The sequence below is a fragment of the Cetorhinus maximus genome, chromosome 5 (genome assembly GCF_964194155.1).
Source record: "Cetorhinus maximus chromosome 5, sCetMax3.hap1.1, whole genome shotgun sequence".
NCBI lineage: Eukaryota > Metazoa > Chordata > Chondrichthyes > Lamniformes > Cetorhinidae > Cetorhinus > Cetorhinus maximus.
Genome location: NC_135883.1, coordinates 119,347,682 through 119,364,203, shown reverse-complemented (window position 1 = coordinate 119,364,203; position 16,522 = coordinate 119,347,682). Strand labels below are relative to the sequence as shown.

At 40.8% G+C, this 16,522-nt stretch overlaps 1 protein-coding gene across 3 annotated transcripts in view; it reads left to right on the top strand.

Annotated features, from left to right (window-relative positions):
- tbpl1 (TBP-like 1) overlaps positions 1 to 16,522 on the top strand; it is a 60,705-nt gene that overhangs the window by 11,845 nt on the left and 32,338 nt on the right. For 2 of the 3 annotated variants that reach the window (XM_078542387.1, XM_078542389.1), the window contains exons 2-4: positions 4,225 to 4,314; positions 15,782 to 15,853; positions 16,110 to 16,302. In XM_078542387.1, the coding sequence (XP_078398513.1) occupies positions 16,168 to 16,302 (135 nt within the window). In that variant the 5' untranslated portion in view covers positions 4,225 to 4,314; positions 15,782 to 15,853; positions 16,110 to 16,167. The remainder of the gene's footprint in view (positions 1 to 4,224; positions 4,315 to 15,781; positions 15,854 to 16,109; positions 16,303 to 16,522) is intronic. The other variant, XM_078542388.1, reaches the window with a different exon arrangement.

Genomic DNA, 16,522 nt, shown 5'->3' with positions numbered 1-16,522 from the left:
TTAGGTGAAGTTGCTGAGTGGAAGACAGTATGGCATTCCACAATGGTTTGTCTTGTTTCCTAGTCAATTTGTGTACTACTTGGTTGAAGTTGTTGATTAAGAGAACTGGCACTTGAAAAATGGATGTTGGAATTATCCACTGGTGGTCAAGGTAAAAGTGCCCCACCTGCTGACAGCAACTCTCCCGCTGACTGCGACAATTTAGGCAAAGAGACCATGGGTAATCGATATACCATAGAACATGGCGTAGAAGTGGACCCAGCTAAAAGGAGGACTCAACTTTTGGCACTGAAAAATTATGTTTAGGCCTATACTCACCATGTAAGTGGAATCACCCTCCTCCAACTTTCCATTAAGTCATGCTATATTTCCATTCGGAGCCAGCATCAATTTTTCATCTCAGAAATGTATGTTTTACTTACCTTATAAGTTGGCGCAAGGGAGCAAGCAGGCAATATGGGCCGTTTCGTCAAGAAAATGGATGGGAGTTTAGGACACACCCACACAGAGCAGACTGCATGTGGCGAATGATGAACAGAAATGTGTTCTCCGGCAAAAAGAATGAAGTATGAAGCTGGCTTCAACCTGAAAGTCGTAACATTTGCTAACTTGACAAATAATTGCTGTAGTGAGGGAATTTGGTGTTCGTGAAAAACTGGTGCAAGTATGGAAGAAGGGAGAATCCTCCCAGAAGAAGATGCCCAAGATCAAATGCACCATAAGAACAGGGGGCAACCACTGGCCTGATCTTAAAGCATGTACTGGAGTGAGTCCTTGAAAATCTGCAGAATGGTTATGTCGTCACCGGAAATGCAAGCCTATGTATGCACTTAAGTTGGTCAAATCAAACACCGAGTCCAGCAAAGGGCAATGGCTAGTTGTTGTAGCTACTTTATGGAAAGAAAATGTCTAGTGTTGCAGCAGAAGACCGAGATCGCTCAGAGACTACCAAAAGATGTAGAAGTCAAACCCATTTAAGCCACATCAGCAGCATGGATGAAACGCCCATGAATTTTGAAATGGCAACCAAACTGTAGAGTGGAAAGGTTCCAAAACAGTTCTTGTGAAAATCACAGGGCATGAGACAAGATCCATAGTGGAACTAAACTGCATGACCGACAGAATTAAACTGAAGCCTATGATCATTTTCAAATGTAAAACCATGCTGAAAATCAAGTTCACCGCAGGAGTTTTTGTGCATGCCCATGAGAACGGTTGAATGGATAAAGATGGAGTGAAATTGTGGATCAATAATGTGTGAAATGGGCGTCCTGGTGACCTACTCAAAGGACGCAGCTTTAGCGGGGGACATGCTCATATAGATCGAGACATACCTGTGAAGAAATCACACCCACATTGCAGTTATACCGGGGGTTTAACATCTATAGTTCAACCTTTTGGATGTGTGCCTCAACAAGCCATTCAAAAGATCATGTTTGCACCAGATGGAATTGATAGATGGTTGACGGAAAACAAACCACACGAAAATATGCATGCTCTACTTGATGTACTTTGTGGCTTTGTCATCAAATTCTGGGATGCTATTAATGCGCAACCTGTCATCAGATCGTTCAAAAAATGCAGAATGTCCAGTTCAGTGGATGGAGATAATGATTTGTTGTGGAGGGATGATTCTAAAATTGAAAAGCAAGTCTGGTCTGAAGTGCGATCCTTAAGGTGATGTCGTAACCAAAGGGACTCAATGAATTTGATTGTCAAAAAGTTAATGAATTCAATGGTTTTTAGAATGTTTTGATTGTGGTTAAAGGTATCCTTGTAGAATTTATTCATTCAATAAAACATGTCACACTGATTTAATTTACTTGCCAGTGTTATGCTTTTTCATATTTCAAAATTAAGACCACTGATGCCAACACTGGCAGTTCACATTTTATACTTGGCGAATAAGTTGACCTCCCTGGAAGGATTTTTTGAGGCTTCAAAGATCGACTTGTACGCCTCGATCTACAGTAATTTTATTTCTTGAGAATTACTTGCTACCTCTTCAATGTGATGCTGTACTCAGCCCATATGTGTGCGCATACGCACCATACAATGTGTTTGTCAAATTTTTTCATGTCTATATTGAAATAGGTGACAGCTGCTGTGTCAGAGGCTAGATGCACCGTAACTGAAAGTAACAAATAAGTATATGTGCAACGTGCACCACTGCTGGAGGGTGAACCTTAAGTTAGTGCTGCCACATTACAGTTTTCGTACAAAGATCATTTGAGTGCAATCCCCAAAATACCAGTAAATCACCTAAGAACATAATTTGATTTGAACAGCCCTGATCTCTTGTGCTCTGAAGAGCCTTAAGTCCGAGTTTCATTGTTGTTAGCTTGCATTAAGCCTTGCCTGCATGCAGTATTATTTGTTGCATGGTAAATTGAGTTTGCATAAAAGCAAACTTGATCACTAATACATGGTGAGGAAAGTATCTGGGAATTTCAGAGCTCATCCTACTTCTAACAGTTAGACGATTGAAAGAGATCCTGGGGGTGAGATATCCTCAGTCATTGTATGTAATTTGAATAAGCATGCTATTGATTTCAAGTGCAGTACATATGGACCTACATATTACTGTAATGGTGTTGCACTATAAAGTAGCAGGATTTTTCTAATACTGTTACCATCTTTTATGAACTTCAGTACCAAGTTCTGCATATTGACAATGTCACAGCAATGTCTACTCAGTGCTGAAATGGGATGCTGTTGACTATGTACCCTCTACATTATGCTGTGTTAATATGCTTTGCCTTATAGAACTGTTAGTGTTTTTTTTGTATGCCTCAGAAATAAAACTGGATATATGCTGCATTTATGTATTTATCTCCAATGATGTAAAGTCAACTTATTTACTCTATTGGTTGTAGGTATAGACCTTCATCCAACCAGTCCCTGTGTTAGTATATAGGCAATTATGCAATGATCTTGATGTACGAATATTGCGTAACCACTTTTAAACACAGTAAATTGTTGTTGAATTTAACCTGAGAAATCCAATGTTTTAATTGTCATAATTTTATCAATCTGGATTTATTGGCAAGTCATTTGACATTTAATGAGTAGCTTCTAGCAAGATGGCATTAACACGAAGAAAGTGATGTTTAACTATAAAGATGGGGATAAATGTCACCTTTTGTCAGGAAAGAGTTCCATATGTTTGACCAATAATGTAAAGAAAAAGAGACTCTCTTGCATCCCCAGCTACTGAACTATTCTCTTCCATCAACTAAACCAGTGCTTCCTAGACTTTTTTTTTGGTATGACCCCATTTTAATGCCTCAGACTTAATGTAACCCTGGAGTGAAAATTTGGCTGGTACAGGAGTTGTTGAGTGGAGGGTAGGGGGGGAATAGTAACCTTCACTATTTAATTATTAAAGTGCACACTAACTTTAAACATAAAATCATATGTTTTTAAATTTAACCTACTTTGTCAAAATGTTATCCCACTCACTGAGCCTAATGAGATACATGGCCTGCATGTTGTGACAGTTTCTCAAAACCTGGCGGTGTGGTTGATGCTATGCATCTAATCTCCCATGTGACATCCAACTTGATCAATATCGAGATTTGATGCAGACCAGTGTGCTTAAGAAAAATATCGGGTGTGTTCAAGGTGCACACAGAGGCTGCCTGTGCAAAGCTTGTTCGTTCCTCTCCCCTCCCAGTGAACTGCAAACAGGGAAAAAAATAATGGGTGTGTGTATCATGGGACCTCAAAAGCTGGTCCTAGGACTTTCCCAACAGTCTCCACCCAAAATCTCATCCCAACCATAATTTGGGAACCCCTGAAGTAAGTCTTGTGTCCTTCATTATCAGGAATGCTAATAAATGTAAGGCAACTTCTGAATGATCTTAGAAAGGGTGGCATGTTTTAAAAGTAACTCATGGTACAGGTCTGAAATAGGCCAAAGTGGAGATGTGTCACAAAAGAAAGAGAGACTGCTGCTGAATGGTGAGTGCTAAACAATGGGAGGGTGAAACAACACTGGTTTTGGAAGTCTGGTAAGTTATTTTGTATAACCACAAATATGAACAAACCTGCTACAAATTTACAAATTTTTGTACCCCTGTAATGTTCCCTGCCCTCATTTTTTGAACTCTTAATAGTAACACAAAAAATTCCAAGATTTAGGCACTGTCTTTAAAATATAATTTTCTGAGCGATGTGCAGTACAGTGTCTTAATTTGTAATATTCATTTCATGTTTTCACAGATAATTAATCCACATTCCAGCCAACAACTGAATCTTGATCACCTTGCCTCTGGAGGAAGATGAACCTCAAGATTTGAGGAAGAGGAGGGGGTAAAATCTGTTGAATCACAAGTGCAGCATGCTGAGGGCCACTTTTTTTTCAATAGGCCTTGAAGTAACTTGATGCAAATCTTTAGGAATATCCACAAGGTTACCATATAAAAAGCTGTCAACATTCAAAGAACCACCTAAAATAGATCCTTTTAAAATAAATGCAAAACACTGCAGATGCTTAGAAATCTAAAATATACAGGTGTGGCAGCATCTGTGGAGAGAGAAACAGTTAGTTCTTGAATAGGATATAATTCTTCAGAACTGAACTCAGTTCTGTTCAGTTCCGTTCTGAAGGAGAGTCATATTCAACTCGATGGTAACTCTCTATCCATAGATGCTGCCAGACCTGCTGAGTATTTCCAGCGCTTTGTTTTTACTTAAAATAGATCCTTTACTTCGCTGGGCCAAAATCCTGGGCCTCACTTCCCAGCAGCACTGTGGGTGTATCTATATCACATGGATTGTTGTAGTTCAAGTAGGTGGCTCACCATCATCACCTCCAGGGTAATTAAGGATGGGCAATAAATACTGGTATTGCTAGCGATGCTCACATCCTATTTTTTTTTAAAGTTGGAAAGAGACGGGGAGGCAGTGGCATAGTCACTGGCCTGGTAATCCAGAGACCCAGGATAATGCTCTGGGGACCCGGGTTCGAACCCCACCACTGCAAATGGTGGAATTTGGATTCAATAAAAATCTGGAATTAAAAGCCTAATGATATCCATGAAACCATTGTCGATTGTCGTAAAAATCCATCTGATGGTCGACTCTGGCCCATATGTGACTCCAGATCCACAAAAATATGGTTGACTCTTGAATGCCCTCTGAACAAGGGCAATTAGGGATGGGCAATAAATACTAGCCAGCGATGCCCGCATCCCGTGAATGAATTAAAGAAAAAAGTTACAACAGCAGAAATTAAAGATAGTGCCTTCTAACTTGGAGCAAAGGATATGCAATGGATGTGTTGGCTGTACACCAGCTGTATAATGAAAAGCTGTATAATTTACTTGTAAGCTTGGCACATTTAGTCAGATTTGTAACAAATATCCTAGCTTTCTGATATGACTTGGAGATTTTCTGAGACAACTGCTTAAGTCTTAAGTAAGTTGTACTGTTTTTGACTCTTGATGGGCTCCTTCGGCAAATTCTGATTCGCAGTTGCCCTCCTCTCATTGAAATTATTATTTTAGTTCTCACTAAATTATATATTGAAATATTTTCATATGTGATATACAAAAATATACTTATTTGCCTTTAGCATTGAAGGCATTAAATAAAAATAATCCTCACTTGTGAATCTGGAGGCTTTTTGTTTTGTTGATGCCAGTTGTCATTTTAAGGTACTTTTATATTCTTTTGAGTAGTGCTGAAATAAAGACCTACTTTATGTACTTCTCTCTCAGTTGGAGGGCATTTTTTTTGCTTTGGATTGTATTTTGCACATGCAAATTTATCAGATGTCTACTAAGGTGGGACCCTAAAGTCTTTTCAAGTGTCAGCTGTGATCCAGCGGTAGCATTTTTGCCTCAAGTGTAGAGGCTGTGGTTTCACAAACTTGAACACATAATCCAGGTTGACGGCTCATTGCAGTACCGTGGGAGTACTGCGCTATTGGAAGTTGTAATCTTGTAGATGAGATGTTAAGCCTTCTCAGCTGGATGCAAAAGATCCTATGGAACAATTAATGAAGAGGGGATGAAGTTGGTAGTGTATGAGCAAGCATTTATTATTCGACTAACACCAAAACAAAATATTAGTTATCTAACTGATAATATTTATTTATATTGTTTTTGGGATCTTACTATGCATACATTTGTCTTTTAGCATTTTTCTTCCTTTAACCCTTCTTATGGTAATGTCCATTTTTGACTGTTGTACCCAACCCTTGTCATATTACTTCAATCTCCTTTTTCTTTTCCCTTCTATGACCCAGTCATGTTACATTTCATTTCTTCCATCTTTGGCATTTTGTGCCCCCACCCAATCTGTACCCCAAACCATCCACAGTTTTCCTACATTTGGCACTGTGCTGTGCTTGAATTCCTCCTCTTGGAAAAGCCCACAGATGCCTGTTCCCATTTCACGTGGTCTATATTCCTTATTCACAGAAATGTCCATCTCCATCCACTTGCGAGTATCATCCCCTTCCAGCCTTACTTCCATCTGCACTTGCTACTGGAAAAAAACTTCCCTTCTGTTCCACCCCACCTCTTCTACCAAGTTTAGTTACAGAAACACTTTCTAATTCTGAGCTGCCCAACATGTGCCACAATTTTTTTGTTTATTCAACTAGTGATCTGATCTCCCTCTCCAGCATCTTTAATACCCTTGTCCCCAGCAAAACCTAACTCTCTCCCCCGTTGGTCATTCTGCTTGATATTGCTCCCATCTTAAGTCTGAGAGCCACACACTTGCCCTTGTATAGCATACAACTGCTTTAGTGGTCCATTGCCAGATTAGATTGAGCTACCTAAAGCACTACTGGGCCTCCTATGCCAAAATTGCTCACTACTCAAGGATCATTCTTGAATGCAAAAATAATACTACTTTTATCTAGATCGACCATCTCCTCAAACCCCCCTGTCCACCCCTAACCCTCAGTTTCAATATGCAAAGAATTTGTTGGCTTAATTTGTTCTTAAGATTGAGACCATTTATTCAGCTGTCTCTGCAAATTTCCCTCATCCTACCTGATAGCCAAACGTGCTCTGTCAACCTAGGTCTTTCCTAGCTTCTCTCCTTAGCCTCTGGTTCTCATCTCAGGGGTTTTGTCTTGTCTGTCTGACCCGCCTTCTGCTCTCTTAACCTCTTTCTCACTTAAGCTGACCAGCCTATTTTCCCTTCTTGGTCTCAATGCTGGCTGACTTTGCAAATGGTTCCAACTCCTCGGGTACAGTCCCTCCCTCTTAAAACAACTTATCGCTCCCTGCTTCAAAAAAACGCATTCTCGACCCCTCTGACATTGCAAACTATTACCCCACTTCAACAATCCTGTCCAAATCCTTGAATCATAGAATGGTTACAGCACAGAAGGTGGTCATTCGTCATATCATATCCATGCCTGCTCTCTGCAAGAGCAAGTCAGCTAGTCTCACTATCCTACCTTTTCTTTGTAGCTTGCATTTTTTTCTCTTCAGATAGTTATCCAATATACTTTTGAAAGTCATGATTGAATCTGCCTGCACCACACACTGAAGAAGTTCCAGATCCTAATCATTTGCCGTGTTTAAAAAAAAATGTAATTCCCTTGGTTCTTTGCCATGCGCCTTAAATTGATGTTTTCTGATTCTTGAGCTATCTGCTAATGGGAACAGTTTCTCCCTCTGTCCAGGCTGCTTATGTTTTTGGGCACCTTTTATCAAGCCTTCCATCAACCTTCTCTGAGTTGAACAATCTTAGCTTCCCCAATCTATCCACCTAACAAGTCCCTCACCCCTGAAATCATTCTTGTAAATCTTTTCTACACAAATATTTTTCCACAAACATTCACTCCCTCCATCACTGATGCACAGTAGCAGCAGTGTTTACCATTTCCAAGATGCACTGTAGGAATTCACCAAGGCTCCTTCAACAGCACCTTCCAAACCCACGACCACTACCATCTAGAAGGACAAGGGCAGCAGATAGATGGGAATACCACCAACTGGAAGTTGCCCTCCAAGTCACTCACCATCCTGACTTGGAAAGATATCGCCGTTCCTTCACTGACGCTGGGTCAAAATCCTGTCTGGGTCAAAATCCTCTCTGCTTCTGCACCCCTCCTAATATTTCTTTTGTTTTGGCATCCAATTTTGTCTGATAATACTCCTGTGAATAACCTTGGGACATTCCATTTATATTAAAGGCACTATTATAAAACTAAGTTTGTTCTTTCCTGAAACTGCAACAATGGCTGCTCTTCAGAAGTACATCTTGCCTGTGATATGCTTTGAGATGTTTTGAAGTCATAAGTGCAAGTTTTTTTTCCTAAAATATTTATATCAAACTAGCTGTAATTTACATTTGGTAGCGGTAGTAAAATATGCCACAATAGAGTGCATGAGCAAAGCAGCCCACCTAGCCACCTCTTTCTCTTCTCCTTATTCAGCTCCCATCTTCCTACTCCCCGATCTCTCCTGCCCGACTTCAGAACCCTTATTTCTTCTGATGAACCAAACCCATTCTAATCCAGTTCTTAACCATCCCCTTTTTTAATGAGTCTGTACAATTCTTCTATGCTCGTCTCAGCCCCAGGACTTAAGAGATATTACTAGGTCCAGCTGCATTACTGGTGATGATCCCTGCATCAAAAAGTTAGAAATGGGGTCGTTAGCTTTGACCTCATAGCATTCAACTCTCTTTGCAGTTCCTTAGATAATACAGTACTCCATGCCTGCATGCAGTAGGAACTGGGCTATATTCTGACTTGGGCTGTTAAATCACAAGTGACATTGTATCACAAAAATACCAGGCAATGACCATCTCCAACATGAGCACCTAACTATTTCTTGACATTATCATTGCGAGTACTCCCCATCAACATTCATTGACAAGAAACTAAACTGGACGAATGATATAAATTGCATGACTAGTGGAGCAGATCAAACACTGGGTATTGTGCACTGAGTGGCTTACTGCTGGACTCTGCAAAGCCTCTCCGCCACTTTGGCAAGGCATAAAGCAGGAGTCCGATAGCGTACTCCTGACTTGCCAGGGCGGGTGCAGCTGCAACAACACTCAGCACCTTACAGGACAAAGTAGTCCGCTTGATCGACACCTGAACATCAACTGCCTGTGTGGCATTGGTTGTTTTATATAACATCTTTAGCATCTTCTCCCTAACTTGCAATCTCCATCACTTTGAAAAACAAGGGCAGCGGGAACATGGCACACCATAACCTTCAAGTTTCCTTTTTCCCCAGGCCCAGGCCATATACCATTCTGGCTTGGATATGTATCCAACTTCACAAATCACAACATAAGACGAAGGCATGTTGATAATGTGTTGCATTTTTCCCCTAGCTAAAAATTTTAAATGAAACTTCTCAGCAAGAGTTAGTGTAAAATTATAACATTGCTAAAGATAATGATAATATCACTCCTACTCAAATGAAGACTGGCTTAATTGTTTCATTGGTATGGTGTTGCATGACAATTATTTGGTATATAGAAAATGTGACAAGGTGGTACTGCAATTCTGTTATCGCCAATGCTAATGTGGTCCAAGTTAATGGAGGTGCCATTTATGGGGGGGGATGGTCATCACATTAATTCATTTAAGGTTGGCTAATTTTGTATGTCAAATCTCAATTGAAAGTTAACTGCTCCCTTTTAAATCCCTAATCATGCTTTATTGCAATTATGAGTCAGATCTGAATAGGGACACAGCATTGGTGAACCTCGTGCCTGCATTCAACTGAGCTAACTAAATGTGGACCTCACCTCTCCCACATCTGCCACCTGCAAAACCCTTTGACCTGTTCCAAACACCTCAAAACGTGGCATTACTTTACATAGAATTAGCCATGAATGTTTATGGATGTTATTAATTTAGCTCCCTTGCGCAGGTGGGTTCGGTAATATTCAGATGCATATCTGGCTAAAGTACTAATACCACAACCCATTAGGAGAACTAAACTTTTCAGGGATCTGAATTGGCCTGGACCTTCCTGGGCTTTGTTCTTATCTAGTCGGAAAATAAACATGCAGGCTGCCCGAAACCTGTGAATCAAAAAACAAAAATGGCTTCATCTCCTCAACAAACATGCAATGAGGTGTACCTTTCGAACAGGAATATTTGCTAAACCAATTTACTTGCTGCACAGGAATTGGCCGAATAAATCTGACAATCAAAAAGCATATGTGCAAATACTATGTATGAGTGTTTTTATTTATTCTACCTCAGCTCCTATAACCTTGCTTGTAAATCATTTGGAATGAGAATAAGCCTGATGGTTGGCTGCTAAAATGGCGTTTAGTTAATCTGGCCTATATTTTTAAAGCCACTGCTGTGGGGCTGTTTGTGCGGTCTAAGTGGTGCATTTTGAAATTAATTTTGGGTGAATTGGTGGAAGTATCTTAAATTGCCAGCTGCTCATAAATATCCAGTTCTTTCCTTTGGCTTGAGGTCAGGGCAATCGAGATTGGAAAATTGGCAAGAAACTACTGACTCTTGTTTTAATATATATCCTTTTGACACTTGAAGTAAGATACCTGAAATGTGCTGTGTGCTAGATCCAAATTGAATGAATATTGAACTAATAAGTTGATCTCCCGTGGCATTGCTTGCTGTGAGTTAGGACTAACCGTGTTCTTCAAGTGAAACAAAATTGGGCCATGATGTAAAGATGTAATTTAGCCCCTATTTTAAAGTTAAACATTCTGTCTTTATATATCAGCAGTTAACCCCCCTCCTCCTCCCAAAAAAAAATACCAATAGGAAGCGTGGAATTGGACTTGATTGAACTGCAGGAATTTTCATGCAGATAATGTCCCAGACACCACCATCGGCATCCCTGGGTATGTCCTGTCCCAGCGACAGGACAGACCCAGCAGAGGTGGCGGCACAGTGGTATACAGTTGGGAGGGAGTTGCCCTGGGAGTCCTCAACATCAACTCCGGACCCCATGAAGTCTCATGGCATCAGGTTAAACATGGAAAACAAGGAAACCTCTTGCTGACTATGTACCCCCCCACCGATGATGAATCAGTGCTCTTCCATGTTGAACACCAATTGGAGGAAGCACTAAGGGTGGCAAGGGTGCAGAATGTACTCACTGTCCATCAAGAGTGACTCAGTAGCTCCACTACTGACCGAGTCCTAAAACATATAGCTGCTAGACTGGGTCTGCAGCAGGTGGTGAGGAGAACCAACAAGAGGGAAAAACATGACCTCATCCTCACCAACCTCCCTACCGCAGATGCATCTATCCATGTCAGTATTGGATAGGAGTGACTACCGCACAGTTGTGGAGACGAAGTCCTGCCTCCACATTGAGGATACCCTCCATGGTGTGTGGCACTACCACCATGCTAAATGGGATAGATTTTGAACAGATCTAGAAACTCAAGACTGGGCATCCATAAGGCACTCTGGGCCATTGGCAATAGCAGAGTTGTACTCAAACACAATCTGTAACCTCATGGCCTGGCATATCCCCCACTCTACCACCACCATCAAGCCAGGGGATCAGTCCTGGTTCAATGAAGAGTGCCGGAGGGCATGCCAGCAGCAGCACCAGGCATACCTAAAAATGAGGTGTTAACCTGGTGAAGCTATAACACAGGTCTACTTGCGTGCAAGAGCATAAACAGCAAGTGATAGAGCCAAGAAATCCCACAACCAATGGACTAGATCTAAGCTCTGCAGTCCTGCACATCCAGTCATGAATGGTGGTGCACAATTAAATAACTCACTGCTCACTGGAGGAGAAGGCTCCACAAATATCCCCATCTTCAATGATGGGGGAGCCCAGCACATTAGTGCAGAAGATAAGGTTGAAGCATTGGCCTCAATCTTCAGCCAGAGTGCTGAGTGGATGATCTATCTCAGCCTCCTCCGGACATCCCCAGCATCACAGCTGCCAGTCTTCGGCCAATTCAATTCACTCTACATGATATCAAGAAACAGCTGAAGGCACTGGATACTGCAAAGGGTATGGCCCTGACAATACTCGGCAAAAGTTTTGAAGCCTTGTGCTCCAGAACTTGCCGCGTCCCTAGCCAAGGTGTTCAAGTACAGCAACAACACTGGCATCTACCCTGCAATGTGGAAGATTGCCCAGGCATGTCCTGTACTCAAAAAGCAGAACAAATCCAACCCGGCCAATTACCGCCCCATCAGTGTGTCTCGATCATTAGTAAAGTAATGGAAGGGGTCATCAACAGTGCTATCGAGTGGCACTTGCTTAGCAATAACCTGCTCATTGGTGCTCAGTTTGAGTTCCGCCAGGACTACTCAGCTCCTGACCTCATTACAGCCTTGGTTCAACATGGACAAAAGAGCATAACTCCCGAGGTGAGGTGAGAGTGACTGCCCTTGACATCAAGGCAGCATTTGACCGAGTGTGGCATCAAGGACCCCTGGCAAAACTGGAGCCTGTGGGAATCAGGAGGAAAACGCTCCACTGGTTTGAGTTATATCTAGCACAAAGTAAGATGGTTATAGTTGTTGGAGGTCAGTCATCCCAGCTCCACGACATCACTGCAGGAGTTCCTCAGGGTACTGACCTCAGCCCAACCATCTTCAGCTGCTTCATCAATGACCTTCCTTCCATCATAAGGTCAGAAGTGGGGATGTTCAGCACCATTCGCGATGACTCATACTGAAGCAGTCCATGTCCAAATGCAGCAAGACCTGGATAATATCCAATTTTGGGCTGACAAGTGGCAAGTAGCCAAGCAATGACTATCTTCAACAAAAGAGAATCTATCCATCGCCACTTGACGTTCAATGGCATTACCATCACTGAATTCCCCACTTTCAACATCCTGGGGGTTACCATTGACCAGAAACTGAACTGGACTAGCCATATAAATACTGTGGCTACAAGAGCAGGTCAGAGGCTAGGAATCCTGCAACGAGTAACTCACTTCCTGACTCCCCAAAGCCTGTCTACCACCTGCAAGGCACAAGTCAGGAGTGTGATGGAATACTTCCCACTTGCCTGGATGAGTGCAGCTCCCACAACACTCGAGAAGCTGGACAGCATCCAATACAAAGCAGCCTGCTTGATTGGCACCACATTGACACACGTTTACTCTCTCCACCACTGACACACAGTAGCAGCAGTGTGTACCATTTACAAATGCAGTGCAGGAACTCACCAAGCCCCTTTAGACAGCACCTTCCAAAACTACGACCGCTAACATCTGGAAGGACAAGGGCAGCAGATGGATGGGAACACCACCACCTGGATGTTCCCCTCCAAGTCACTCATCATCCTGACTTGGAAATATATTGCCGTTTCTTCACTGTCGCTGGATCAAAATCCTGGAACTCCCTCTCTAACAGCACTGTTGGTGTACCTACACCACATGGACTGTAGCAGTTCCAGAAGGTAGCTCACCACCACCCTCTCAAGGGCAACTAGGGATGGGCAGTAAATGCTGGCCCAGCCAGCGAAGCCCACATGCCGTGAATGAGTAAAAAAAAAAAATCTATAATTGCAACTGCAGTTACACCTTCAGTTTTGTTGTGGGGATTGCCAATCAAAATATTTTGCAATATTCCCCTTTTTATGTTTCAGCCTTGGCTCAAAGGTAGCGCACTCACCTCTAAGTCAGAAGGTCATAGGTTCAAGCTGCACTGTAGAGACTTGAGGATATTAGCTAGGCTGATGTTTGAGTTCAATACTGAGTGAGCACTATACTGTTGGTTGGCCTTTCGGATGAGACATTAAACTGTGCCAAATTGTGTGGATGTGAAAGATCCCAAGGCACTATACGAAAAGGAGCAGAGGAGTTTCCACCATTGTCTTGGCCAACAATCATCTCTAAACCAACATCTAAGAAAATGACTTGGTGATTTATTTTATTGTTTGTGGGAATTGTTTCTGTGCAAAATGATTACAGTGTTTCTCTACATTACAGCAATTGACTTTCAATGCTGTGGAACGCCCTGACTATAAAAATTGAATCTGTTATGGTCAAGCCAGATTTGAAAATCTGAAGTAATTGGGAGTTGTGCTATTATCTGTGTCTGTATGAGTCAATGTAATGAACATTTATTTTCAAAAGAAGGTAACTGACACACTTCCAAGATAGCTGTTCAATAATCCATGATCTTTGTGAAATCCTTTGTTTCTTAACATTCACTTTGCATATACAGTAATACTTTGCACTTGTTTTTAACTTTGTAAGCAATGTTGTCTTTGGGGTTGCGAAGGGTATCTTCAGGAAGTTTGATCACTGTGCAAAAATGCAAGCCTCAAAATCCTTGGCTTTCAAGGAAGTGTATGAGATTATTTAGTTTGTAGTTGAAGTTCAAGTGATCAAAATAAGACTAAAGCATGTGTTATAAATTCTCCTATTTGCAGGACTTTTTTCAATAACAACCCAAAGTTAGCAAATTTTGTCAGAATTGAGAGTTATTGTCGTGTGCTAAAATATGAATAAAGTCAATTGCCTTAAGCCAAATGTTAGCACTTGCAGTTGCTGAAGTAGCCATAATGTGCAAAAGAAATCCATGGTTTTTTTTCTCTGAGATCTTAAATAATTATGCAGACAATTACACTGTTGGATCCTTGGCACCGTAGGCCTCCGATCAGCTTCTGTTTTGTTTTCCTGAGATTATTTGCTCTTCGTCATTCTACTTGAGTGTCTGCCTAGCTCCTGCATGTGTAAATCAGGATTTCCTTAGACATTTTTTCTCATCAGCAAAGCAAACTTGATGAACTACAGATGGAGAAGATATTAATACGTAGGACTTCTGATAAATCACAAGTTAGGGACGTTTGGAGTTATGGTATTTTCTTTGTTGTTTACTTGATTTTATCCTTTTATTTTGTTCATTCATTGGATGTTGCTGGCAAGGCTATTATTTATTGCCCACCTCTATACAACTGATTGGCTTACAAAGCCACATCAGAGAGTAAAGGCTCAACCACAGTGTTGTATGCCTGGATTCACATGTAGACCAGACTGGGTAAATTTGACAGATTTCCTTCCCCAAAGGACATTATTATTGAACCCAATGGGTTTTTACAACAATTCAGTAATTTTATGGTCACTATTACAGCTACATACTAGCTTTTATTCCAGGTTTATTTAATTAATTAAACTTAAATTCCCAGCTGCCATGGTGGGATTTAAACTCATATGTCTGGCTCATTAGTCCAAGCCTCTGGATTACTTTTCCAGCCATATAAGCATTCCAGATCCACAACAATGTGGTTGACTCTTAACTGCCCACCGGAATGATCTACCAAGCCATTTAGTTGTATTGAAGAAGACAGCTCAGCATCACCTTCCCAAGGGCAATTAGGGATGGACAATAAATGTTAACCTTACCAGTGATGCCCACATCCTGTGAATGAATTTAAAAAAACAAGTAATTTTGAATTATATTTTTATTTGAAGGTTAAAGCAAAACAATATTGACACAAACAAGCTAGTTCTTTTGATGTTTGAACATTGCAAACAGTAATACACCATTAATTGATCATGATTTTCAGCCGTGTATAATTTGTGTCTACACTAAGGCATTAAAAAAGAACAAGATTGACCCTCAATCTGTTACATAAACATTTTATCTAAGCTATTTCTGTTTTAACAATGTGCCCAAGTTCAGCTTTTAATGTCTGGGAGAGAACACCCATTGCACAGTCCTTTTTGTTAATACAATAGGATTCTTATGAATGCCACTGCTTTTTTGGAGGTATTCATTATTACATTATTACATTGCATACATTGCATATAGACCATTTAAGCAGTAAACCGAGCTGATAATAAAACTGAGATACTATTTTTATTTCATTTATAGGTTTGCTGCTACCTTTACTTCTAGACTTTCTTTTTACTCGGACTCTAGAAATTGGCTGCCCAGCTGGCTATGGTGAGTATTTTTCTACTCTTGATCCTCAAGTGCATTACCCGAAAATTGTGGGCTAACTTATGGGTCTGTGCAGTTTACTTGGCAAAATTAGACTTCCCTGTAGTCCCATCTAAATTTTATGGACTTGTTTTTTGAATTTGATTTTGAGTAAGGCATTCCAGATATTAAGTAACAGTTGCTTATTGTTATGGTATACATTGCATCTTTTTAGATACCTCTGTACATATGAAGTTAACATTTTGTTGTTCTAATCTAGTATAGCACTATCTAGATGGTATGCTGTCTGTTGGTCAGTTGGATAACAAGCCATACCCATGGAACCGGACAATGATATTGCACTGGATATTTTGATAACAAATGTAGTCTGTGTCTTTAAAACAAGATGCCATTTGAATCTGCGGAAGATTGCACTGGAAGGAACAAATGTGATCTACAAAAGAGATGTTGGAGTAAGTTCTATTCTGTTTGCGTCATCATTTCTGCATCGTTGTATTAGTTGCAATAAACTCTAACCTTCTCTATGCTGCTGCAGTGAACAGTGCTAAATTATTTAATAGGCAGTAGATAATTTTTTTCTGTTATATTTAGTTGATTTTTTTTAATGTGAAAATTTCAAAATGATTTACTGACCTTCAGTTTTAGTAAAGATCACACATTTGTTAATGCTTA